Genomic DNA, 26,133 nt, shown 5'->3' with positions numbered 1-26,133 from the left:
CCGAGGTGACAGGACCGGGGCGGCGGCGCGGGCCCGGGAAAGCCCGGCGCGTCCGAGGGCGCGGAGACCCGGGAGCGGGGGGCGCGAGTCGTTCCCGGAGATCCAGGAGGAGCCGAGGCGCCGCGCGGCCCGGAGCGGGGCAGCGGGCGGGGAGGACCTGGCCCTCAGGTGTGAGGCCGCTGCTGGGCTTGCAGGTGCCGGTCGCGCCCCTCGCCCCGGATGAGCGCAGCCGGGAGCAGCCCGTGGAGGGGACGGGGACGGGCGCGCGCGGCGGACTTGCCCGGAGCCCCGGGACCTGAGTGTGCGGGGCGCGCGTGCTGCAAGCGTGTGCGTGTGCTGCAAGCGTGTGCGTGTGCGGGGGGGAGGGGGACTGCGTTTGCTGGGTGTCCCGTAAGTGCAGGTGAAGCGCGGAAGGGTGTCCCTTCGACTGTAAGATCTCAAGTGTTGCATCTTCAGACGTCCCACAACCACCTCTCTTCTCGGCCTGTCGCTTCTCTCCTAGGAAGCGCTCAGCTGTTAGAAGTGACAGCTGAAAACTTCTGTCGGGAGTAGCGCTGCCGCTGCAGTTACAGCCACCAGGAGTTTTATTTCGGGAGCAAGGGGGCTCTGCTGCATCTTCCAGGGTTTGTTTGTTTGCTTTTTTTTTTTTTTTTTAATGAAAAAAACCCCTTCCGTGTGACCTAAAAAAGTAATTCATAACGACACACGGCATTTGTAACTTACTTTTCCCTTAGTTGTAGATGTCTATATTTTTTTCGAAATACTTGATGTAATTTTGGGGTGGAAAAAAACCAACGTTGACAGCTGTGATTTGGCTTGCCAAAAATAAATTGCTTGAACTGAGACTTGTGAATGGTGGTGTGAGGGCTTTCCTTGCTGTAATTTAGGGTGCTAAATTTAGAATTGTTTTTCCTAAATGCATAGCTCGTTTTTACCTTTGCTGTCTTAGTTATTCTTTATTCAAGATAAATTTATTGCAAAATCACAAGTTGTACCTGACGTTCACAAATAGTGTTGTCATGCTAAATCACTGATTCTGGGGCAAATGACCATCAGGGATAACCTCATGATAATTTAGATTGTAAATTCCATTGTCTAGATGAGTACATGGGTTTATGACTTAAGTTAGATATTTGCTCTAACTACAGAAGGGGCCTCCCTTTTTTTTTCTCCCACCCTATCTCCTCCCTCTGGCAAGTAAGTTGTTTCCTGCTTGTTGACAGAAGATGCTATATATGTTAAATACTTTAGGAAAATAGGTTTTATAGAACAGAAATGCTCTTCTTATCAGTTGGGTCTAAATTGAAATCAGGGAGTGTGGGCTGTGTGGAAGGTGGGTGTTGAGATATATACTTTTTTTTTTTTTGGTGGCTGCACAGCACAGCTAGTGGAATTTTAGTTCCTCAACCAGGGATTGAACAGGTTTCTGGCAGTGAAAGTGCCAGATCCTAACCACTGAACTGCTAGGGAGATATCCCTGATGTATATTTTTTAGTATGCTTGCATATGGAATTTCAATTAGCCTCTCAATGGAACAAATATGGGATTACTTTCATTACATATAACGGACTCTCATCAGTTATATTGGCTCCATATGGCAGTGGCTTGGGAGTGAAGCAGGGGAGGAAAGGATAAGGGTGCTTTATATCAATAAAATCTTCACCAGTTGAACTGATAAAATTTCCAGACCTTGGGTTTATTATGAGCTGAAAGTAAAATACCGTATTAAGATTCTTGCTGTGACCTAGGACCCCTCTTGAATGTTTGTTCTGCTGGGTATAGGCAAATAGGATTTTGAGCAGGTGTGGAAGAGGAGGTCAGAGAAATTGGTGGAAATAGGAAAGGGGAGGAAATATGACTACTATCCTAGGGAGAGGAGCTTTAATTACAAAGGTAATTAAAGAGGATTTTGAGGAAGAGGCTTCAGCAAAATATATCTAACATAGTAGTGCTTTTGGAGTTGAAAATGTTTCTTTTGAGTGTGTTATTCTAAGAGATGCAAGGTGGACAAGCAAAGAGTTGGAGTGGAACTGGGTTGGCCACCCAAGGAGATTCAGTGACATCCAGGTTTCTCTATAGATTTTAAAATTCTGAAAAATGAGAGAAATTTAGATTCTTAGGAAATCTGACTACTGTGAATTTCTAATAATATAATTAGAATCCTGTTTGTGAATTTATATCCTTTAGTGTGTCTATCCATCAGGTGCTCAGTCGTATCTAACTTTTCGTGACACCATGGACTGTAGTACACCAGGCTCCTCTGTCCACGGGATTCCCAGGCAAGAAATCTGCCAATTTCCTCCTACAGGGGTCTTCCCAACCCAGGCATCTAACCCGAGTCTTCTGTGTCTCCTGTATTGTAGGCGGGCTCTCTACGCCTGAGCCACTGGGGAAGCCCCCATCCTTTAGTACACAAGCTTTTAAAACGTTGGTGCATATCAGAGTAGCCTCACATCCTCATTTTACAGAAAGGAAACTGAGGCATCAACCAGGGATATGATTGCCCAAGACCACGGAGATAACTAGTGGTAGTATCTTCTGACACAATTCAGTAAGCTTCATTGCACAGCTTCTTCACTGCATTCACTAGTCTTGTTTATAATGTACCTGTTTGTGGTGTGTCAGAGCGAATTCAGATCCTTCCAGCCACGCTCACGGACTGCATGATCTCAAATAAATTGCTTAATCTCTCAGACTAAAGACTCAGAAAAAAGACTTTTTTCTTCTCCATAAAATGAAGATTATATGAGATAGAGTATATCAAGTACTCTCAAAATATCCTGGCACATTATGTAGTTAGCTGGTTTATGGAAATAGAGCTTGTCAGTGTTAACTGATTGCCAAGGAACCAATCATTCAAGTTTACCCTCATCTATACATAAAGACATAATAATAAATGCAGTTATACTAGAGGTACTGCATTTTTAGAACAGCAGTTTGTTTCTTTCCTTCCTTGCTTTTTTTCTCTTTGTCGTTGGTCCTATTTAGAAATACATCCCCCCCTGCTTTTTAATTTTTTAATTTTTGACCGTGCTGGGTCTTTGTTGCTCTGTGCGGGCTTTCTCTAGTTGCAGAAAGCAGGGGCTGCTCTTTAGTTGCGGTGCAGTGGCTCCTTTCATTGTGGAGCACGGGCTCTAGGCACAAGGGCTTTAGTGGTTGTGGCCTGTGGGCTTAGTTGCCTTGTAGCATGTGGAATCTTCCCAGACCAGGGATTGAACTTGTGTCCCCTGCATTGGCAGGCAGATTCTTAACCACTGGACCACCAAGGAAGTCCTAGAGATAACTACTTTTTAGGTTGTTACACTGAGTGAATCTGTATTAGTGAATATATGTATTTATAGTAAATAGATGTATTTACATGGCGCAGTTAATTTTTCAGTGACTAAAAGATGAGAATTAGTTTTAAGTACTATATTAAAACCAGTGGTTGAAAGGGTTTTTGTTTTTCTGTTTCATTGGTGATAATATAATTTGGGAACAGAGTTGAAACTAAAGGATAGTTTTCCTTTAGAAATTTTCATTAGATTATGAAAATGTTGGAAACCTCTGCTTTCTGTGAGGACACAGGTTAAAAGAGTAAAAGAAAATTGTTAATGCAACTTAAAAAAATCATGAATTTTTACTCTGCTAGTTCAAAATTTGAAATAGAGACTTCCTGCCGAATTTCAGATTGGGTTAGTAGATTTTTATTGAACAAAAAGTTTTAAAAATTTTTAGTGTTTTGAAAAATAGTGGTATATAGATAGTATGTATTCAGATGTTCATGATTATTAATATCTCAATATCTTGCATTTTATTAGATACTTACTGTAATGTACTTTTAAATAGCCAGTATTTGAGGCCAGATTTACTTCTTTCCCCCAGATTACTGAACCTTATTTTATAAGGAAATATCTGTGAACAGGCAGGCAAGTAGATAAATGACTTAATGAATATTTAGATTAAGGATATTTTTCACCCATTCTGTAACAATTTATTTAAAACTTTTTAAACAGTTTAAATTTTTATAAAATTGGGACTTAAGGCATATTAACTTGAATTTATTTATAATTTTAATTTAAAACTTTGTAAATAGTCATTCTGATGGGCTAGTTTGAAACAGTTACCTTCTATAGTACCTTATTGTTTAGTCACTAAATCCTGCGTCCAGCTCTTTTGTGACTCCATGAACTGCAGCCTGCCTGGCTCCTGCATCCATGGAAATCTCCAGATAAAAATGCTGGAGTGGGTTGCCATTTTCTCCTCCAGGGGATCTTCCCAATCCAGGGATTGAACATGCGTCTCCGGCGTTGGCAGGAGAACTCTTCACCCCTGAGCCACAATGGGGAGAATTCTACCTTGTCAGTCGTAGTGGCACATACACAAAAAAACATTAGATGGTCATAAAGCTTAAGGCAGAAAAAAAAAAAAATCTGAATAAAGTTTCCTGTGAAGGATAACCGTCAGTATGTCCTGTAGAATAGCTTGGTGTTTCTGGTGTTGGACTTCTAGATACCATTGAGTAGCAGAAAAAAATTGTGCCTCAAAATGCTTGTGCTCCAGAAGTAACGGTAGGAAGTTCTAAGCCCAGATGCAGGTGGCAAGACAGGCCTGGCTGACTCCGGAAGTGAAACATAGCTGCAGGGCATGTGGCTTCTTTCTAGGTGGCTTCAAAGTCATGGCTCAGTGTTAATTACTCTGTAGTCTTTAATTTAGAATTAAGTAAAGTGAATATTAAAGATAAAACAATTATATAATACCAATTTTATAGAAGTTAGCCTTTTGTCTTTAAAGTGAAGTCTTCATAGGTGATTGTATGAAGCCCCAGAGACCCCCCCAAAAAAATCCTTTAATGATAACCACCTCTGCCTGCCCCTCCCACACAAAAGAAGCTATATCAAGTTGAAACTGCAAGTATTTTTTTCCCTTGATACCGCACCTCCCCCCGCCCCGCCCCCCCCCCACCCCGTTTGCCTAGGTCTAATCATGAGACATACATCCTTGGTGTTCGACTTCATCCTGAGTTGTTCACACTGTGGGCAAGTTCTGACTAAAACACTTGTTTTGAGAGTGCATTTGACCACTCATTGTGTAAAAATACCGTCCATTTCCTTTGTGTATCATGACTGTGTACTGGTATCTTTGAAGAAAGATGAGTTCACCTAAATATTTATTGAATTATTCCAAAATTCTTAATAAAAACTTTAAAACTTCTAATTTTTTGCTGCCTTTGATAGAAATTGAGAGTTCATAATCAGACTGTATTTAAGAATACTCATTTTAAAGCTATATTTTATAATACTAATAACTGAGTTTCTGCTGCCAGGTTATATTTTAAAGTTCCGTGACTTTTAGTATATTTATAGAGTCATACAGCCATCACCAGAATTTAGTTTTAGCACATTTCTGTTGCCCTCAACAGAAACTCCTCACTGCCATCCCCAGCCCTCAGCAGCCACTAGTCTGTTTCCCATACCTGTAAATGTGCCTTTCTGGAGCGTCCATAAGTGGGCTTATATAATATGTGGCCTTTTGTGTTTGGCTTCTTTCACTCAAGTTGATGATTTAAGGATCATCTTTGTTGTAGTATATATCAGTGTTTCATTCCTTTTTATAGCCAAATAGTATTCCACTGTTAATGTCAATGATATTTATCATTTCACTAGTTGATGTTCATCTGAGTCGTTTCCATTTGGGGGCTATTGTAAATAATGCTGCTATGAACATTTATGCCTGAGTCTTTGTGGAACATGTTATTTTCATTTCTCTTGGGTAGATACCAAGGAATAGATTTGCTGGATCATATGGTAAGTCTATGTTTAATTTTTGAAGAAACTGCCTAACTTTTCCAAAGTGGTTATACCATCTTACATTGCTGCCAGCAGTCTATAAGGGTTACAATTTCTCTGCATCCTTGCCAAACTTTTTTTTTTTTTGTCTTTTTAATTGTAGCTATCCTGCTGTAGCTATCCTAGTTGATGTGAAGTGATATCTCCATAGAGTTTTGGCTTGCACTTCCCTAAGGGCTAATGATACTGAACGTACTTTCATGTGACTTTTGGCCACTTACCTTCTTTGTGGAAATGCCTGTTCAGATCCTAACCTATTTTTTTTTAAGTGGGTTACTTATTTTTTTTATTATTGAGTTATAGAAGTTCTTTGTATGTTCTTACTTTATGGATTGTGAAGATTTACTCTCTCCTAGTTCTTCTAAAAATTTTATGGTTTGTAGTTTTAGTTCTTACATTTAGGTCTGTGACCCATTTTTACTCATGGTGTGAAGGTAAGGATCCAAAATACATGTTCATATGTGGATATGCGATTGTCCTGAACTGTCATTTATTGAAACAAGTCTCTCTCCCACTGAATTTTCTTAGCGTCTTTGTCAAAAATCAGTTGACCATAAATGGAAGGGTTTATTCTGCGCTCTCATTTCTGTTTCATTGATTTATATTTCTGTCCTTATGCCAGTACCACACTGCATTAATTGCTGTTGCTTCATAGTACATTTTGAAATCAGGACATGTAAGTCCCCCAACTTTGTTCTCCTTTTTCAAGACTGTTTTCACCCCACCCCCACCCTTGATTTTCTGAGCGAATTTTAGGATAAGCTTGGCACTTTCTGCAAGAAAGGGACTAGGTGTTTTTAAAAGATTGAGTTGAGTCTGTAAACCAATTTGTTTAGTATCGCCATCTTAACAATATTAAGTTGTCTGATCCATGAACATGGAGTGTCTTTTGATTTATTTAGGTCTTTTAAAAGTTCTTTCAGCAATGTTTTTGGAGTTATTAAATATTGAAACCTTGCACTTTTGTTAAATTTATTTCTAAGTATTTTATTCTATTGATGCCACTGTGAATGGAGTTATCTTAATTTCATTTTTGAATTGTTCATTTTGCTATTGTACAGAGGGTTAAATTAAGTTTTGCATTCATTTATACTATGGTCAGAATAAATGTTTGGCCAGTATGACTCCACACAATTTGAGACTGTTGCTTAACTGTTTTGCTTTGATCAGCCGTATCATTCATGACAATATCTTGGAATGGTTGTGGTTACCTTAGGCTTGGTTAGGTTGCAGTTACATAAGGTTTCTAGCATTATGTTAGTCTTATCAAAAGCATGTCAAAATAACTTTTTATAAGTCATTTGATTAACTCAGAATGCGGTACCTTTAGTTTAATAAAATACAGAATACATACTTTGAATACATGTAATTTTTGAAGGAGAAATCACCCGGTTTTGTTTGTAGGTCATTGATGAGTAGTATCTATAGCTTAGTTGTCACATAAAATTAAAAGTGAAATCCCCCCAATATTGTTTATATGCTTTACTTTGTTCATCACCACATTTACCTGTTAATAAAGTATAGAGAATTTGTAAGCTGATTTCTTTCATTCATTCTCCTTCAGTAATGGGATGAAGCATTAAATTTTTAAATTTCTTGTTTATGGGATTATTTATTTTTAAAACTTTAACATATTTTTCAGGGTCAGTTAAATGAAAGCATGGACCATGGGGGAGTTGGACCATATGAACTGTAAGTATATTTGAAAAGGTTTCACTGTGCTGTCTTTTTTTAATTTAGGTTATATCAGCTCCAGTTTACAGCCATCATGTGATTTTAATAACCTATTCTTAAATATATAGTCATACAGAGACTTGGTTTATTGAGCTTGGCACCAATATGAAAACATATCTGGGGTTTTGAGATCATGTATGGATTTTGAGAAGAAGATTATTAAAATTCGGAGTATTCTGATTATGAGTCTGAGTGTGTAAAAGATTTTTATTAGTTTAATATGGAGAACTACATTTTCCTACTGAACAATAAAAATTTTAGAAATGCTCCCCAAATCAAATGCCTCTTGTTTTGCTTGTAATGCGTCATCTAAACAGAGAGTTGTGCATTCTTGTGTCATTCTGGGAAAGCTTCATAGTTGAATAAGGTGTATCCCACCTTCAGGTAAAAAGCCTTGGATTGTGGGGAAACTAAGATCACTCATAGAAAGCATTTAAATGACAGATAAATTGCCACCCTTTTTGGAACCTTTAAATTAAGTATACATGGAAAGATGCATGGTTATAATTTATTAACAAGAATTTTTAGCTGAAAACTTGAACTAATTGGGTACTTTTAGAAAGTGCTTAGATTTTCTGCTGATGTTGCCAAGTACAGTTGGATAATATCTAACCTTAGACATTTTGAATAAACTAAATTTGAATAACTAGAAGACTTTTTTCCTTTGTCAGCTTAATAAACTTGTTCTAATTCATCTTAGTTTGGGAGTACTTGATGCTTATGAAAATCAATAATCAGTAGCACATTCTGTAAACAAGCAGATCAGCAGACAGTTCTCAAGCCACCCTAATCTTGACCTACCATGTCATCGAATCATTAACTTAGAGCACAGATACTAAATTTGCTATCATGTACTTTTTTCCTTTTACTTAATTGGAGTATAATTCTCATTCTAACAATATGCTGAAGGTAATTTAACTTCTCACAAATTTACTTTTGGTTTTGTTTTTCTCCCCAGTGGCATGGAACATTGTGAGAAATTTGAAATCTCAGAAACTAGTGTGAACAGAGGGCCAGAAAAAATCAGACCAGAATGTTTTGAGCTCCTTCGAGTACTTGGTAAAGGGGGCTATGGAAAGGTAGGAAGTATTTTGAAATGAGAGCTGTCTTTGTCTGTCTCAGGTAGATTAATGTTTACACCGTTTCCAGCTGTCTTCTTCAGTCTTTGTAAGCTCTCAGCAAAGGACAGGATCATTTACCCTGGTATTATTTGAGCAATGTATAGAAGCTCTCCTCCTCTTACCACCATTCACATAAAAGCCTGGCACTTTGTGGGTACTCAGTCAATATTTGTGGAATAAATAAATAGGCAGCTGGGCTAGGGAGTATCTGTTATTAGAGGATTCATTCCTTCCTTTTGCTAAATGGTACTGACTATAGGTATTCTTTTAAAAAACAAACTACTCCTTACTTTCAAGAGGCATGGCACATTAGATTGGTATCAGTTACTGAGACCTTAATCTAAATTGATTTTCTTTGACTTGCAGTATTCAGAGCAATAGAGTTAGGGAAGTTGACGAATTTAAAAGAGGAGAAGAAAAATGAAGAACATCTTTGGTTTCATAGTTTTGCCAGAAGCTTTCTAATTTAAGACCTCACCTTTGAGTGTTCTGTTCAAGAAAATTTGGACATTCTGTTTGCCATTCTTTTTCAAAAGACAGAGTATGGGTAACATGTTAGTACTTAAGATTAAGCTTGAGAACTATTTATGCTATTGTGTAGTGTTCATTTTTGCAAAACATGGCATTTGTAGTTTATTCTTAGGCTTTAGGACACATTCTCGTATGTTTTAATCATCGTGAATGTATAGCACATGCACTGTGAATCTCATATTTTAGCTGTTCCATGAGAGGATATTATGGCTAATCATTTTAAGGCTTAAGTAATTCCTGTCAAATATTAAATAGTTATATGTGAAGCATCTCTGAAAATTTATGAGCTATTTTATAATTTCTGTGTGTTTAGGAAACATTATAGTCTTTTCTATGCAAACTTGGATTTTATAAAGTAACATGGAGTGCTTGTTTTATAACACAGAGTGCTTGTTATTAGATGGTAATGACCACTTTTGCCACCAGATGTCAGCAGAATAAATAGGAAGGTTCTGTGTTGTATGACAGTTTTCACTACTAAGGACTTCCTAGGTAGCTCAGCTGGTCAAGAATCCTCCTGCAATGCAGGAGAACCCAGTTCGATCCCTGGGAAGTGAAGATCCCCTAAAGGGACACGCTACCCACCCCGGTTTTCTTGGGCTTCTCTGGTGGCTCAGATGGTAAAGAATTTGCCTGCAATGTGGGAGCCCTGGGTTGGGAAGATCCCCTGGAGGAGAGCATGGCAGCCCATTCCAGTATTCTTGCCTGGAGAATCCCCAAGGACAGAGAAGCCAGGTGGGTTACAGTCCATGGGGTCGCAAAGAATCGGACACGACTGAGTGATTAAGCACACTACTAAATCTTGAATGTAGTCTGGCTCTTTTAGCTCATCATTTTTGTACACAGTCCTTGATGGTGCTAGTTTCTGTAAGAATATAGACTGCTGTATCATTTGCTTCGTATACTTAGGAATTAAGGGACTGTGACTTAACATAGTTTAGCTTTTAATAACACACACTTTTATTTTTCATCCAGGTTTTTCAAGTACGAAAAGTAACAGGAGCAAATACCGGGAAAATATTTGCCATGAAGGTGCTTAAAAAGGTGATTTCTCTCCTCCCCCTCAACTATGTTCTTAATTGCTATAAAATTGATATTTTGGTCTAAAATTCTCAGTTAAAAATTGTTATTTCTACCACAATTATAAGTCCTCTTGGAATGGGGTACATTTTATCATTCTTACTCCTGTTTTATTCTGCTTGGTTACTTGGTGAGGGTGCAGAGGAGATTGTTTCATTTCTCCTCTGAGGTTAACTCTTTAGCCCTTTGTTCTGGTCTCTGTATTTCTAAGTAATAAGCATGTTCTGCTGTGACTTAATTCAGTAGTTTTAGAATTACAGATTGACTTCCAGTTTTATTCCTTTTTATTCCTTTCTTCCTTTTTCCCATCCTCATCTGGCATCATTTTCTTTCGATCTACTGTTGCCTTCTCAAACCTCCCATCAACTCTGTAAAACACTTTTCAGGCCAGTGTATGAGCACACTTATTAGATAAGTGACTAGTCCTGTTTATTTTCCTAGAGCCATCCCAGAGGAGCCTTCTGTCCCCTCTTCTCACCTGTGCTGATCTTTCTCTCGGCATTGATGTCATTACTGGACTTCCCCTTCACTGCAGTCCTTCAAATCCTCCTGCCTCCGTCAGTGTTGGATCCTTTGTTTCTTGGATCCCAGATTTTCCTTTTTCTTAGTTTGTGTCCTGTTCCCTTGCTTTGGTGACCATTTACTGGTGATTTCCTGAGAAACTGAAAGAAGGGGAATTTGATACTCCAAATTTTTGCAGTGATGTGTCTTGCTTTGATTCTTATTGTTTATTTTTACTGTTTCAGTCTTAAAAGTTTTCGTCTTTTAGCTCCAGGGAATTTTCTTTTATGATCTCTTGGATAATTTTCCCCTGGTTGTTTTCTTCTCTTAGAATTGCGTTTACTTGGGTGTTGGACCTCCTAGACTGATCATCTGTTTTTCTTCCTTTTCACTTGTCCATTTCTTTATCTTTTGTTTACTTTCTGAGGTTTTTCTAGAAATTTATTTTCTAATCATTTTTAAAATTTAGTGTATTTATTTGGCTTTGCTGCATGGCTTGTGGGATTTCATTAACAGCTGCCCGACCAGGGGTCCAGTCCAGGCCCCTGGCACTGCAAGTGCAGAGGCTTAGTCCCTGGACCGCCAAGGAATTCCCTTACTTATTTTTTAAAAACTATCATATTTGTAATTCCCCAAAGCTCTTTTTGTTGTTTTTTTTCTTTTTATACCTATCTATTTTGTGAGTACAGTATCTTCTTTTATTCTTCTGAGACATTTTAATTATAAATTCTTTGAAATATTCTTTTGTCTGATGGGCGTGTCTCTTTTCTAAGTTGCTATTTTCTTTGACTTTGATTTAGTGTTTTGTTGCCATGTTAGGGCCTTCTTTACGTGTCTGGTGTCCTTGAAGAGTGGAACTCTGAGAAGCTGGTAGAAGCTGTGTACGTGCAGCCTTCTCCAGTGTGCAGTCACGAGATTAGCTGGCAGTTGACTAATTCTAAACGTCGGCGTCTAAAGGTCTTTTTTCTGATATGGATCAATTCATGCTGGGAAAGATCCTCTATTATTTTGCCTAGAAAAAGCATTCTGGGGCTGGATGACAGACAGGAGATGGAGATCTCATCTTTCAACGTCAGATTTTTACTGAAATCACGTTTGTTTTGTTTTTAACTTTATTGGTGTATAGTTGCTTTACAATGTTATATTCATTTCTGCTGCACAGCAAAGCGATTCACTTACACATGCATGTTCTTTTTCATCCATTATGGTTTATCACGTGACATTTATTATAGTTCCCTATGTTATGCGGTAGGTCTTTGCTGTTTATCCAGCCTCTGTGTACTAGTTTGCATCTGCTAATCCCAAACTCCCAAACCTTGCCTCTACCTTCCCCATCCCCAGCCACGAGTGTATTTGCTTTGTGTGTCTATTTCTGTTTTGAGGATAGCTTTATTTGTTGTATTTTAGTTTATGTAACTGATATATGGTATTTTGTCTTTCTCTTTCTGACTTACTTTGCTTAAATATGGTAATATCTAGGTCCATCCATGTTGCTGCAGATAGCATTGTTTTGGTCTTTATTATGGCTGAGTAGCAAAGTCAAGTGTTTACTTCAGCACTCTACTCTGTATCTGATCCTTCACTCTTTTTTTTTTTTTTTTTTTTTCTGGAGACTACATCTCTCCAAATGGTAGTTCCTGGCTGGTTACTATAGATTTGGGAATCTTGCAGATCTATCTGTTCTTACAGAGACTTTGAGATAATCCTCCTGTTTTCAGCCCTCCACCTTCTGCCTTTTATAGTCCTTAATGATTCCATATTGTTTTCCTTTTCTTTCCTTTTATTTTTACTTTTAATTTTTGAACACTGCTAGGGCTTTATCTGGTGGGTCAGATGGTAAAGAATCTGCCTGCAGTGCAGGAGACCCAGGTTCAATCCCTGGGTCCTGAAAATCCTCTGAAGAAGGGAATGGCTACCCACTCCCAGTATTCTTGCCTAGAAAATTCCATGGATAGAGGAGACTGGTAGGGTCACAAAGAGTCAGACAGAACTGAGTGACTAACACTAACTGTTCAGGGCTTTATAGATGGATTGAACGTTTTTTGAGTTACACCTCTTTGCAGGCATTTAGGTTTGCTCATACAACTGCTTTATCCCCCTCTGTTTTCACCTTTTGAGATGCAGAGTTACATGTGTTTCTTTGTTTTATTAACCTTGGATTGTGTATGTTTGGTTTCTTGTTCTTTTGGTTTGGGATTGATTTCTGAAAAGATCTCACTGTCTTAAAATCTTAGTAGGAAACTATATTAAGACAATTAAAAAAAATACAATGTTTATATATCATCCTATTTTCCTGATTTTTACTTAAGCAGTACAAATGACTTCTTAATTTAAAAACTGAGAAACAAATACTGTGACCACAACTTTATTGGTGATTGTCTTAAAGAAGCAGTTTAGGTATTTTCAACTTCAGTTTCTGCATCAGTAAGCCAGAATTAATCTGCTCTCTGGCTTTCCCATTGGAATCATTTGAGATTATGGATTTTTTTATCTATAAAGTATTTTAAGTCTAAAATTGGAGACAGTATAAATAATACTTGTTCTTGCAATGTTGAAAGAAGTACTGGTCAGGTTTCTTAGAATAATCCATTCCTTTTGATATGTTGTTTATGAACGCCTGATAATCAGGGCTGAGCAAAATTAGTCATAATTATATCTTAAGTGTCTGGCACAGATATCTTTAATGGAAAGAAGAGGTTTTGTTTTTTTTTTCCCCCTGCTGATGGTAAGCGGGTATAGATTAATATATTGGGAAGTCCATAGACTTAACTGCTGCCATTTGTCAGGCTTCTTTTTTGTGCCCAGGCATTGAAGACCTAACTTGCTTTGCCTCTTCTTTTGCTTAGTTACCATGCGTTCTCACTGTGTGGTTTTTCTTTCCCTAAGCCTGGCTAGAGAATCACTCACTGTCTCATTCTGTCCTTGCTGTTCCTGAAAACAAGCTAGGGTTAGGTCCAAAGTTTTAATTCCTAAATCCCTAGGTAAAGATAACTGTGTTCTCCCTTTGAGTTTCTTCTTTTGATTTTGTTATCCCTGGAAGCAGAGAGTACTAACCCTCTTGGCCTGAGTATGTGGTAAAAATTTACCTCTTTCTAACCTTAAAGATAAAATCATAAACCAGATGTTCCCTTGTCTTAAATGAGTTGCTTACATCTGAATAATCCATCTGGATTTATTAGTTCTCCTGGGCTTGTTTACTCATTATGAGAAGCTTAGAATGTTGAAGAATAGATAGTTTCCAACAACTATCTCTCTGTCCTACCAGTTGCATCAAAATGTATACTCTAGAAGCAAAATATTATTGCCCATGTCATTAGTTCAGCTCACATTGTAAATTTTACACCTTTGGCCAAAGGCTTGTAGCTCACAGATTGGTCATGTTTCTTTCATTCCTTCTTTTATTGAACCAGCTGAGACTCTGTAGTGTGCCAGGCATTTTGCTAGAGACTAGGATTTAGCACTTGAGACGAATATAATCTCTGCTCTCACTCTGCTTACTGTGTAATTCAAGGGAAGAACTGATAAGCTTATCTATAATTTCTAGTCTAGTCAAAACCTTCCCACTTTGAGGATTTAGCTTATACTAATTTCTTAGTGTTTATCAGTCGTTTTCTCCCCACTCTCAAGTCTTATTTTCCTGGGTGTATTCTGTGTCCTTGTATTAAATAAGTAATCGATTGCCTAGCCTTCTAATTCCTCATTGATCTCAAATCCATCAGCGTTCACCTCCATTTCACATCGCCAGGCCCCATAGTTGTATCGTCCTCTTCTGAAACACTGGACTATAACAGAACAACATTCTCGCTTTTTATTCCTATAGTGCCTGGTCTTTGGCCCTTTTAGTGCTTTGACCTTTCTGTTTTTTTCTTCAAGTTCTTAGTCTCTTTTTAATTTTGCTTTATACCTAATCTAGCCTAATCAACATGCTCTGCCACGTCAGTCACCTGCTATCCCTGGTTGACCTTATCCTCCAGAACGCTCTCATCAGTTTATCTGTTAATACTCCTTTATTCCTGTATCTCAGTTATTGAACATCACTGGCAGAAATCACACAAACTTTAAATTGCTACTGGGAAAAATTCATAGTCCCCAACTCACGTAGACCCTCAGTACCCACCGAAGGTTCCTGACCAGCCCCTGCCATTCTCTGCAACTAGTAGAGCCTTTACCGTCAGTCCAGCTATTCTTTTTTAGCAAACTGCCTCTCTTCCTAATTGAGGCTGTCGGATACGATTCCCTTCACCTTTCTTACCCTAATGCCGTGTTGTCTGCATTTTCACCTGTCTTCATCTCTCTCTCTCCAGGCTTAGTGGGAGATGTGTTCTTCCTCCTTTCCAAGGCCAAACTCTCTCTCTATGTTTGGATCCCCTCTCTTTCTGCCTGTTTAGGGTCATTTGTCACTTCTCTTTCTCCATCCTGACTTCATTCTCTGTTTAAATATATTCATGTCTTTGCCATATGTAGAAAATAAATCCTTTCTTCACTCGAAGTTTATCATAGCTTCCAGTCTCTGCCATTCATAGGCTAATTTCTTAAGAAGTCATTTTTTATAATTTTTTTTACTCACTATATTTTGAACTCACAACTCTACTATTTTGATTAAACTCTTTCTCTTTGTCACCAGGGATCTAATTGCTGGATCCAGTAGTCTTTTCCTTCAGTTCAGTCGCTCAGTCGTGTCCGACTCTTTGCACCCCCATGAATTGCAGCACACCAGGCCTCCCTGTCCATCACCAACTCCCGGATTCACGCAAACTCATGTCCATCGAGTCGGTGATGCCATCCAGCCATCTCATCCTCTGTCGTCTCCTCCTCTTCCTGCCCCCAGTCCCTTCCAGCATCAGAGTCTTTTCCAATAAGTCAACTCTTCACGTGAGGAGGCCAAAGTATTGGAGTCTCAGCTTTAGCATCAGTCCTTCCAGTGAACACCCAGGACTGATCTCCTTTAGAATGGACTGGTTGGATCTCCTTGCAGTCCAAGGGGCTCTCAAGAGTCTTCTCCAACACCACAGTTCAAAAGCATCAATTCTTCAGTACTCAGCTTTCTTCACAGTCCAACTGTCACATCCATACATGACCACTGGAAAAACTATAGCCTTGACTAGATGGACCTTTGTTGGCAAAGTAATGTCTCTGCTTTTCAATCTGCTGTTTAGGTTGGTCATAACTTTCCTTCCAAGGAGTGAGCGTCTTTTAATTTCATGGCTGCAATTACCATCTGCAGTGATTTGGAGCTCCAAAAAAATAAAGTCTGACACTGTTTCCCCATCTATTTCACCATGAAGTGATGGGACCAGATGCCATGATCTTAGTTTTCTGAATGTTGAGCTTTAAGTCAACTTTTTCACTCTCATCTTTCACTTTCATCAAGAGGCTTTTGAGTTCCTCTTCACTTTCTGCCATAAGGGTGCTGTCATCTGCATATCTGAGGTTATTGATATTTCTCCTGGCAATCTTGATTCCAGCTTGTGCTTCTTTCAGCCCAGCGTTTCTCATGATGTACTCTGCATAGAAGTTAAATAAACAGGGTGACAATATACATCCTTGACGTACTCCTTTTCCTATTTGGAACCAGTCTGTTTTTCCATGTCCAGTTCTAACTGTTGCTTCCTGACCTGCGTATAGGTTTCTCAAGAGGCAGATCAGGTGGTCTGGTATTCCCGTCTCTTTCAGAATTTTCCACAGTTTATTGTGGTCCACACAGTCAAAGGCTTTGGCATAGTCAATAAAGCAGAAATAGATGTTTTTCTGGAACTCTCTTGCCTTTTCCATGATCCAGCAGATGTTGGCAATTTGATCTCTGGTTCCTCTGCCTTTTCTAAAACCAGCTTGAACATCAGGAAGTTCACAGTTCACATATTGCTGAAGCCTGGCTTGGAGAATTTTGAGCATTACTTTACTAGCATGTGAGATGAGTGCAATTGTGTGGTAGTTTGAGCATTCTTTGGCATTGCCTTTCTTTGGGATTGGAATGAATACTGACCTTTTCCAGTCCTGTGGCCACTGCTGAGTTTTCCAAATTTGCTGGCATATTGAGTGCAGCACTTTCACAGCATCATCTTTCAGAATTTGAAATAGCTCAACTGGAATTCCATCACCTCCACTAGCTTTGTTCGTAGTGATGCTTTCTAAGGCCCACTTGACTTCACATTCCAGGATGTCTGGCTCTAGGTGAGTGATCACACCATCGTGATTATCTTGGTCGTGAAGATCTTTTTTGTACAGTTCTTCTGTGTATTCTTGCCACCTCTTAATATCTTCTGCTTCTGTTAGGTCCATACCATTTCTGTCCCTTATCAAGTCTTTCCTTAACTCATCCTTAATTTACCTCTCTGTTGCACTGAAGCTATTGACCACAGCATTTTAAAAGTACACTCCCTTGACTTCTGTGATTCTTTTGTGATTTTTTCTTTCCTAATTCTTCATCTTATCTTCTTGATGTCTTGCTTCTCAGACTTTCTCAAAATTACTTATTTAAAAAATTCAAACCTCCTGAATAGTTAAAAAATAACACCTTTGAAGTTTTTCAAATTTTGCAGAGTTGCAAGAATAGTACAGTGATTACCAGTTGTTAATTTTGCCGTATTTTCTTTATCTGCCGCTCCCTTTATCTCTCCTCTCTCTGTATGTACACATATGTATATTCAAAGTTTTTATTTTTTTGCTATACAAATTGAAAGTTATTTGCAGATATGGCACTTTGCCTTTAAAATCTCTAGTATGTGTCTCTTAAGAATAGGGCATTTTCATACATAACAACAATGTAATTATATTTGGGAAGTTTAATATTGGTATACAATTCTGTTTTCCTGATACATTGTCTATAGTCAAACTTCCCTAGTTATGTCAATAATATCCTTTACAGCTATTTTTTGTTTTTAATATCGAGGATTTAAAGAAGGATCACACAGTACATTGAGTAGTCTGGTGTCTTCAGTTTCCTTTACTCTAGAGTCCTGTGTCTTTAGTTTCTTTTGCTTTAGTTTCCTTTACTTTTTTGTCTTTCATGACACTAACATTTTTTGAAGACTCTGGGCCAGTCATTTTGCAGAGTGACCCTGATTTGGATATGTTTCATTATTTCCTTATAAAAATGCTTAAATTTTAAATTTAAGTTAAATGCTTTCTGCAGGAATATTTACATGAGTATTGTGTCCTTAGGAAGCTCATAGTGTTAGTCTATCTCATTATTTGATGAGTTTGATCATTTGGTTAAGGTGGTGTCCACAAAACTTCCCATTCTACAGATGCCGTTTTCCCTCTGTAATTAAAAAGTATCTATGGAATGAAAATTAGAGATTCTGCTAATATTCCATCCTAATAATCTTTTACACCCAATGGTTTTACTATCCATCATTTCTTAGCCAAATCAGGTAATACTCTGGTGATTATAAAGTGGAGACTTTTCTGTTGTATCATTTTTTTGTATATTAGTTGTCATTTTTCTGTAAAGAAGAGATTTTCATATATTTAAAAAATTTTTTAAACCATTTTTATTTATTTTTTGGCTGCACTGGGCTTTCTCTAGTTGTGACGAGCAGGGGCTCCTCTCCAGTTGTACTGCGCAGGCTTCTTTTTGTGGTGGCTTCTCTTGTGGAGCATGGGCTCTAGGCACAAGGACTCAACAGTTGCAGCTTGTGTGCTGGGCTCTAGAGCACACAAGCTTCAGTAGTTGTGGTGACAGGTTTAGCTGTGCGCTGGCATATGGTATCTTCCTGGAAATCTGTGTCCAAATCTGTGTCCCCTGCATTGGCAGGCGAGGCCTCAACCATGGACCATTAGTGAAGTCCCAAAGTTTAGTTTTTTAAAACAGTGTGGACTACTTTTTTCATAGTGTTATCCATTTCTTTCATTATTCAATTTTTGGTATGAAAAATTTCCCAAATTTTTCTGAAGAGAGCTCTTTTAGGAAGGCTTCTGTGTCCTTTAACATATCCCCGTTAGTTTTGGAGTGCTCCCTTTCTGTACAGCAGTGTGCTCCAGGTTTACCTTGCGTGTTCCCTCACCCTGGCCTGGCACCATCTGTTTTTCCATGGAGCCCTGGTTTGTTTGTTAGAGAAACCAGGATCTGATTTCCAAGCTATGGTCTTTGCTACTGAAGTGTCATTCTTCTGGCTCTTTCAGAACAGAGCTAGGAAGTTTTGTTTTTGTTTTAAATCATGGCTTCACATTGATATTCCTAATTTCAGTCCAGTTCTTTAGGGTTCTTTTTTCTTCAGTCTACATTTACATTTCTTTTTCCACATTGAGAAAAGCCTGATAACAACAGTTACTCATTTACTTAGTGGTACAGTATATGCTAAAAGTTTGAGAATTATAATACCAAGAGTACTAGTAGTAGCTGCAAGCCTACTAAGTGTGGCTTAAGATTTCCTTGCAATTTTTGTTACGCTTACATATATGTTACTTAAGAATGTGCAGTGTAAAGTTATTTAAATATCTTCTTTCTCTTTTTGTGGTAAAATTATCAAAGAACTGGATTGGCCAAAAAGTTCACGTGGGTTTTTGTACTATTGTATGGAAAAACCCAAATGAACTTTTTGGCCAACCTAATAAAAATCAATTAAATTTATGTATTTCTCCTGTATTCAGTTTTATTTGCCTCCCCTGTCCTTGTTGATTTAATATTTTTTGAAATGTATAAAACATCATGGTTCAGAATTCAAGATCTCCATTTTATAATCACCATATGATATTGATTCAGGTAAGAAGAGAAATAAATGATAAAACTATTAAGGTTTTACTTAAAATTCCTATTCCTTTTCTTGCCTTCCCACAGTTGTTAGCTCTTTTTTATTTTTTTTGATAGGTTTCTTGTTGGGATTTTATTTTATTTTATTTTCTTGACCGCACCACACAGCATGTAGGATCTTAGTTCCCTGACCAGGGATTGAACCCAGGACCTTGGCAGTGAGAACTAGACTGGCAGGGAATTCCCTTTCGTTAACTTTTGACTTATCTTAGTTGTGCTCATTATTGCGTTTATAAGGATGTACATATTATTATATTTTTATTTCCTCTTTTACACAAAAGGTAGCATACTGTGTATACTGCTGTGCCATATATGTTCTTTTGCACCTTGCTTTCATAGAGATATTCCTTGTTTTTTAAAAAAACATTTTTTTTCTTTCTTTATTTGGCTGCTCTCTTAGGTACAGCATGCAGGGCTTTTAGTTGTGGCACGTGGGATCTAGTTCCCTGACCAGCGATTGCACCCACGCCCCCTGCATTGGGAGTGCAGAGTCTTAGCCACTGGACCACCAGGGAGGTCCCCCTCATTCTTTTTATAGCTTTATAGGGTTTTCATTCACTATCCTGTGCTTAGGCATTTAGGTTGTTTCTAATGTTTCACTTTTACAAATATTAACAATATTCCAACCAGTAGCCTTGTGTACATGCTTTTTCATGTCCAGAACAATGTATCATTTCCCCAAAACTTTCTTCTTTGTTTCCATTTCCTCAGTGACACTATTAGTTACACAGAAACCATGGTATCATTCTTCTCATATCTTATTAGTCAGGAAGTGCTTCTGCTGCTGCTGCTGCTAAGTCGCTTCATTTGTGTCCGACTCTATACAACCCCATAGACGGCAGCCCACCAGGCTCCCCCGTCCCTGGGATTCTCCAGGCAAGAAAGTGCTAATGATGCAATTTTACCCTTTTCCCCCCCAGCTTCATTTTCTTAGTTACAGATTTTACTTCTTGCTTACTTTACTAGCCTCCTAACAGATGTTGTTTCTTCCCTAAAACTTCACACTGCTACTTGAACTGTCTTTCTTAAAGACAAGGGTTATTCATTTACCTTACCTCAAGATTTCTTCTCAACCTCTAAAAATATAATTCAAATGCCTTTGCCTCCATGCTCAGACTTTCCATTTCCTGGCCTCCACCTGTATCTCCAGCCTAATACATCTCCTAAACGCTTCTAACCATACTGAGCTACTTAATAGATCCTCTCAACATGCCCAGTCCTGTCAGGTCTCTTTTGCATTGGGAATGCCTTTTTTTTTTTTTCTCCACCATCCACATTTTATCTTAGTAACTTTTTATGACACAGCTCAGGTATACCACCTGCAGGAAGACTTCCGGCTGTCGTATTTAGTTCTGCTGTTCACCCACAGCACCTGGTGCTTAGCTCCATTGACTCCTCTCTCTTCCCTGGGACTTTGGGCTCCTATGGGCTGGAGACTCCTATGAATTCTGCTTTCTTGTTAAGAGCCTAGAAAAGAGTAGACATTCAAAAAAGTTAGTGAATATCTGAATAAACTTGATCTGTTTACATTAAAACAAATTATTTAGGTTTTCATTTACATGTTTACTGCAGAAAAATCCAAACAGTGCAGATGTATATAAGAGGCAAGTGTCTTCCATTTCCCCTGTCTGAGTCTCTAGTGAGACCTAAGATTAATAGTTTAATGTTGGCAAGAAAAGCACAAAATAGATTTTCCTGATCCTATAGGATAAAAATGTCTACTATTTTGTTCTTATAGATCATCTCTTTTCCTTTAGGCAATGATAGTAAGAAATGCTAAAGATACAGCTCATACAAAAGCAGAACGGAATATTCTGGAGGAAGTAAAGCATCCTTTCATTGTGGATTTAATTTATGCCTTTCAGACCGGTGGAAAACTCTACCTCATCCTTGAGTATCTCAGCGGTCAGTACACAGTTTGGTGTAATTATTTGCATTAGCTCCAGAAACTTGTTCAAAACATTATTTTTCAATAGAACAATGCTTTTTCCCAGTGTGACCAAATAGTTCTTAAAATCGACAAGTAACATTAGGAATTCATATGGGACCAAATGTTTCTTTTTGTAGACAAATATGAAGGAAACTTTAAAGGTTGTCTTTTTTCTTCATCTCTAATGTTTTATCTTAATTCTCTTGTAATCAGTTAACAAAATAACAAACACCTAATGGATAGCCATCAAATTGACTGCACTTGGGTAAGATAATAAAATTCAATAAACCACTTACTGAAAAGGAAAACTTAGAATATTGTTTAAGGTAATGAGTATTTTTGGTATTGCATCTTTAAACAGAAGTTTTTTTGTTTAATGTAGTTCTACAGATAGATTTTTCAGTTTTACATTGGAAATCCCCCACTCATTCCAGGACTTACCCCTTCCCAGGAATTCATGGCACCCCATAGCATTTTTAGATAGCAGGTATCTATTTTCAGCAAATACACTTGAGTTTTCTGAAAAACAGATTTCACAGTAGCCTGTAACATGGAATAGAAAGCTGCACAATTTAATAACTTTTTTGGGACTGTTACCATTTTTTCTTGTAACTCTATTTTAACATAGTTTCAGATTTACACAAAAAAGGTGCAGCAGTAAGACAAAGAATTCCCACCTGCTATTCACCTAGATTCCCCAAGTGTTACCATTTTACTACACCATTTTACTACAGTTGTTTTGTTTCATCATTCTTTTTTCCCCCTCTCTGTATATGTATATATGCAGGTGTGTATATAGATATATATACATAAATATGTTTATAGACATATAAACACACATATGTGTATATACATAATTTTTTCTGAACTGTTGAAGAGAGTGTTGCAGACTTGATTTCCATTTATCCCTAAATATTTCAGTGTATAATTTTCTGAAATTAACCACAGTATCTTACATAACTCTACTAAAATTATCAAAATAGGAAATTAACACTGATAGCAGTAATCTCTTTCCTTAGTTTCCCATAATCTGTAACAGTTCCTAAGTCTTTCTTTGTCTTTCATGACCTTGACAGTTTTGAAGTCTAATTTGTAAAATGCATCAGTTTGGGCTTATCTGGTGTTTCCTCAGGATTAGACTCAGGTTATGCATTTTTGGGAGGACCATCGAAGTGGCGTCCTGTCCTTCTCTGTGTATCAGAGCAAGAAGTACATAAGATTTGTATCTTTGTTCCATTACTGTTGATTTTAACTTTGATCATACATATAAGGTGGTGAAGTTTTTTGTGTTTTTTTTTGGTGAAGTTTTTCCTTTTTTAATTAGTAAGTGTCTTAAGGAGATACAAATATCTCATCTCTCATCAAGCTTTCACATACAGTTTTAGCATCCATTGATTCTTGCCTGAAACAATTAACTATGATTGCCAAGTGATTTTTCTTATTCCATCATGCCTCCTTCATTTATTTGGCATTCTACTGTAACAAAGAGCTTTCTGTTCTCCCCCATTATAAAAAAGAAATTTATCTATTCTTTTATTTAAATCATTGTGGACTCATGGATTCTAAGATTATTTAGTAGACTATAACACTTTGTTAACATTGTAACATTGTTTATTTTGATATTCAAATCATGCCATACTATTTACCTAAGACATTGACAAATTCATTCTGTTTTAAAGTTCTAAAAATGTGGAATGTGGGCATTCACTAATTTGCAAGGATGGTTTAATTACATATTAACATTTTTCTACTTACCGGTGAAATGTTAGAGAAGCTTTAATCAAGATTTTTTTTTAACCTCAAGTCTGAAATCTGTTGTAAATATTTTGAAGTTTATAGATGTAAAACCTAGAATTCCCAAACTTGTATATTTCACGTAAGAAGAACACTGCTAAAAATGGAATCCTGAGGACTTGCTTTTAAACCTATAATTTTTAGGACCTGTTTTTTATTTTTAAAGGGTTGATGTCTTTTAATTATGGTTAAGAGGAAAGCACAAACCCTCTCATTAGAAGTGGATTGTTGGAAATAAAGATTGTTGTATTTCTAATGTCTTTTTCTTTTCTTTACAGGAGGAGAATTATTTATGCAGTTAGAAAGAGAAGGAATATTTATGGAAGACACAGCCTGGTAAGTGAAATTTTTGTGGTTGCATGAATTCAGGTAATAATTCCTATAATTAAAAGCAAAGTCCTGTTCCCACTGTGGGCAGCCAGTAAATTGTTCTGGAGCCAGTCAGTCACTCAGGACTCAATGGGGAGAAGCAGCTTTGGGTCTTGGCAGCTATTAGAGATCACATCATTCCTTTGCCCCCAGGCCTTGGGTGGAACGTTCTTCACACCAGTTCCTAACAGAACCATTCTCACTGGGGCTTTATTTCCTTGAATTGGTAAGCTGCCTGCCTTGGCTCTGGGTGAGTGTGGTTTTCCAGTGAAACTTTTATGTGTGGACCCATGGAAAGTATCAGAAACCATCTCCTTTATTTTGTAGACTTTCCAGTTCCCAAGGTGCAGTCTTAGGGAGGTGATAAGTCTGCACACATCATCTGTGGATTGATTCAGTGGCCAGGATGGGATCTACCCTTCTATTTCTAAAGATGGCATCTGCTTCAAATTAAAAATATACATACCCTTTTGTGAGATGACAGTACTGGGTAACAATAAATCAGTTTATCCTACACATTAATTGAATAGAAAACACTTAAATGTTTTTTTCTACCTTAATTACCAAACTGCATTCCATTGTTTAATTTCAGGCCTTTTCTAACACAGAAGCTGCATTTAAGAGCCTTAGGGATGAAGTGCCCTTTTTTGGAGGAGGCTCTCTGAGCCGTGTTGGAGGCTGTGTTTGTGGTCCTGCTGGCTGTGAAACTGCCTCAGTTCTCTAGGACACACCCTCTCCATCCTGGAGTAATCTGCAGGATTGCAACATTGTTATGCAGCCAGTATTGCAGTGCCTTGTGCTTTTCGAATCCAGACAGGGTTGACTCAGCCCTTTATTCTTTTGAGGTAGATAAATTTGAGTGTCACACAATTTATAGTTGTGGGCTGGCTGGCAAGAGGGAGGGCAGATACTGTGGGCATGAGCTGTATATAAATATGCAGCTGTATTAAGTAAGGGATGAGTGGGCTTTTAAGGGTCAGGTTATAAGGTATTTTTTAAACTAAGGCTTGATCTCGGAGAATAATGAAGTTCCTGTTTCCTATGGAATTTAAAAATTGGGGGTGGGTGGGAGAAATTTGCTTTGATCTGAATGACTATTGGCCCAGTTCCCACATAGACAGAACAAAACATGACCAGTGACAGTTTGGCATAATCTGGACTTCTTTGCAGTTTTAGCAAGATGTTTTATTGATGAAATAAAACATTTTATAGTTTCACTAAACAAGTGAAACATAAATGTCTCCATGCATTTTGGCAGCAGCCTATGCCATCTCTTTTCCCCATACCCACCCCCACTAATTTGGTCTTTGGTGCATGTCTATTTCTTTCAAGGAATTTTGCTCCAAACATAAACTGCTTTGAGTGGATTATTCTTTTTAATTTTATTAAATCACTTTTGTTTCCAGCTTTTACTTGGCAGAAATCTCCATGGCTTTGGGGCATTTACATCAAAAGGGGATCATCTACAGAGACCTGAAGCCGGAGAATATCATGCTTAATCACCAAGGTGGAGATATACTGTAAACAGTTCTATAGTAAATAATCATCTTAAAATCTTCCCACACAGGTTCATGGTCATTTTCAAAGCCCCATATTCATGTGTCTGTTACTGTACGTTCCTCCCTCAGAATTTATAGCATCATGATGCTTGTACTTACGGTTAATGAGATTGAAAAGAGTTGAGGATAACTGGCCACTCAACTCCCTTTTCTAGTTTAACCTTTACTCTTTATAGCTTTGTCATTCTTTTGAAATCCTTACATAAAGTGTGGTGAGCTAAAAGCCAGTCCAAATACTAATTTTGGTTTGTTTCTTAAGTTGGAAAGTGAAATCTTAACTTTATAAATGGAGTTTTCTTTAATGATGAAAATACAGAAATATTAGAAACAATGTTTTTATGATAAATTTTATTAATGCTATATAAAAGAGAAGGAGATTAGAACTGAACCAAACCATTTGATTATACTTTGGAAATAAAATGTTTAGTAGGCATCAGTTTATTCTTGTTGTTTGTAATAAATGTAGGAATCAGACAAACTAATATTCTATACAGCTGTGGGTACAGCAGAGTGAACCTTGATTGTAACTGCATGTTGGTACAGACAGTTCAGCTTATGTGAGAGTAACCTGGGCTGGGGAGACTTGGCAGTTCACTCACATCCCAGAGGAGCAGCCAGCCAATCCGGGTATCTGGGGGTTAGTGGCAGCTGCTGATCCTTAGGTGTCTATCAGAGGACGCAAGAGGTAGTTAATGCTCGTACAGAAAATGGCTTATGGACAACCGATGCCAGAATAAATGTTTCAAATTGTGGGTTTTTTCTCTTTTCTTCTCCCCCTCTCCTTTTTTTTTTTTTTTTAAAGAAATGCTGTATTTAACCACATTTGTCGTGGATATCTATGTATCTTCCTTTCTCCCAGTTCTGTCTTCATTGCCTCAGATTTAGATTCTGAATTCTAAGACAAGGAATAGAATAGGAATGTGATTAGTTAGCT

The 26,133-nt window shown here is 37.8% G+C and overlaps 1 protein-coding gene across 7 annotated transcripts in view; it reads left to right on the top strand.

Moving 5' to 3' along the window:
* The window catches only part of RPS6KB1 (ribosomal protein S6 kinase B1), a 40,887-nt gene that overhangs the window by 290 nt on the left and 14,464 nt on the right, over nt 1–26,133 (top strand). For 5 of the 7 annotated variants that reach the window (XR_008713222.1, XM_055577452.1, XM_055577455.1 and 2 more), the window contains exons 2-7: nt 7,471–7,520; nt 8,521–8,641; nt 10,190–10,258; nt 21,305–21,452; nt 23,550–23,607; nt 25,047–25,147. Coding sequence is in view for 6 of the 7 variants with exons in the window: in XM_055577452.1 (XP_055433427.1) it covers nt 7,471–7,520; nt 8,521–8,641; nt 10,190–10,258; nt 21,305–21,452; nt 23,550–23,607; nt 25,047–25,147 (547 nt within the window). In the remaining variant the exon portion in view is untranslated. Of the gene's footprint in view, nt 1–517; nt 624–7,470; nt 7,521–8,520; nt 8,642–10,189; nt 10,259–21,304; nt 21,453–23,549; nt 23,608–24,232; nt 24,509–25,046; nt 25,148–26,133 lie in introns of those variants that run through there. The other 2 variants (XM_055577453.1, XM_055577457.1) reach the window with 2 other exon arrangements.

The sequence above is a fragment of the Bubalus kerabau genome, chromosome 4 (genome assembly GCF_029407905.1).
Source record: "Bubalus kerabau isolate K-KA32 ecotype Philippines breed swamp buffalo chromosome 4, PCC_UOA_SB_1v2, whole genome shotgun sequence".
Lineage (NCBI taxonomy): Eukaryota > Metazoa > Chordata > Mammalia > Artiodactyla > Bovidae > Bubalus > Bubalus kerabau.
The sequence above is the reverse complement of the archived record's forward strand: the minus strand, read 5'-3'. Positions and strand labels throughout refer to the sequence as shown.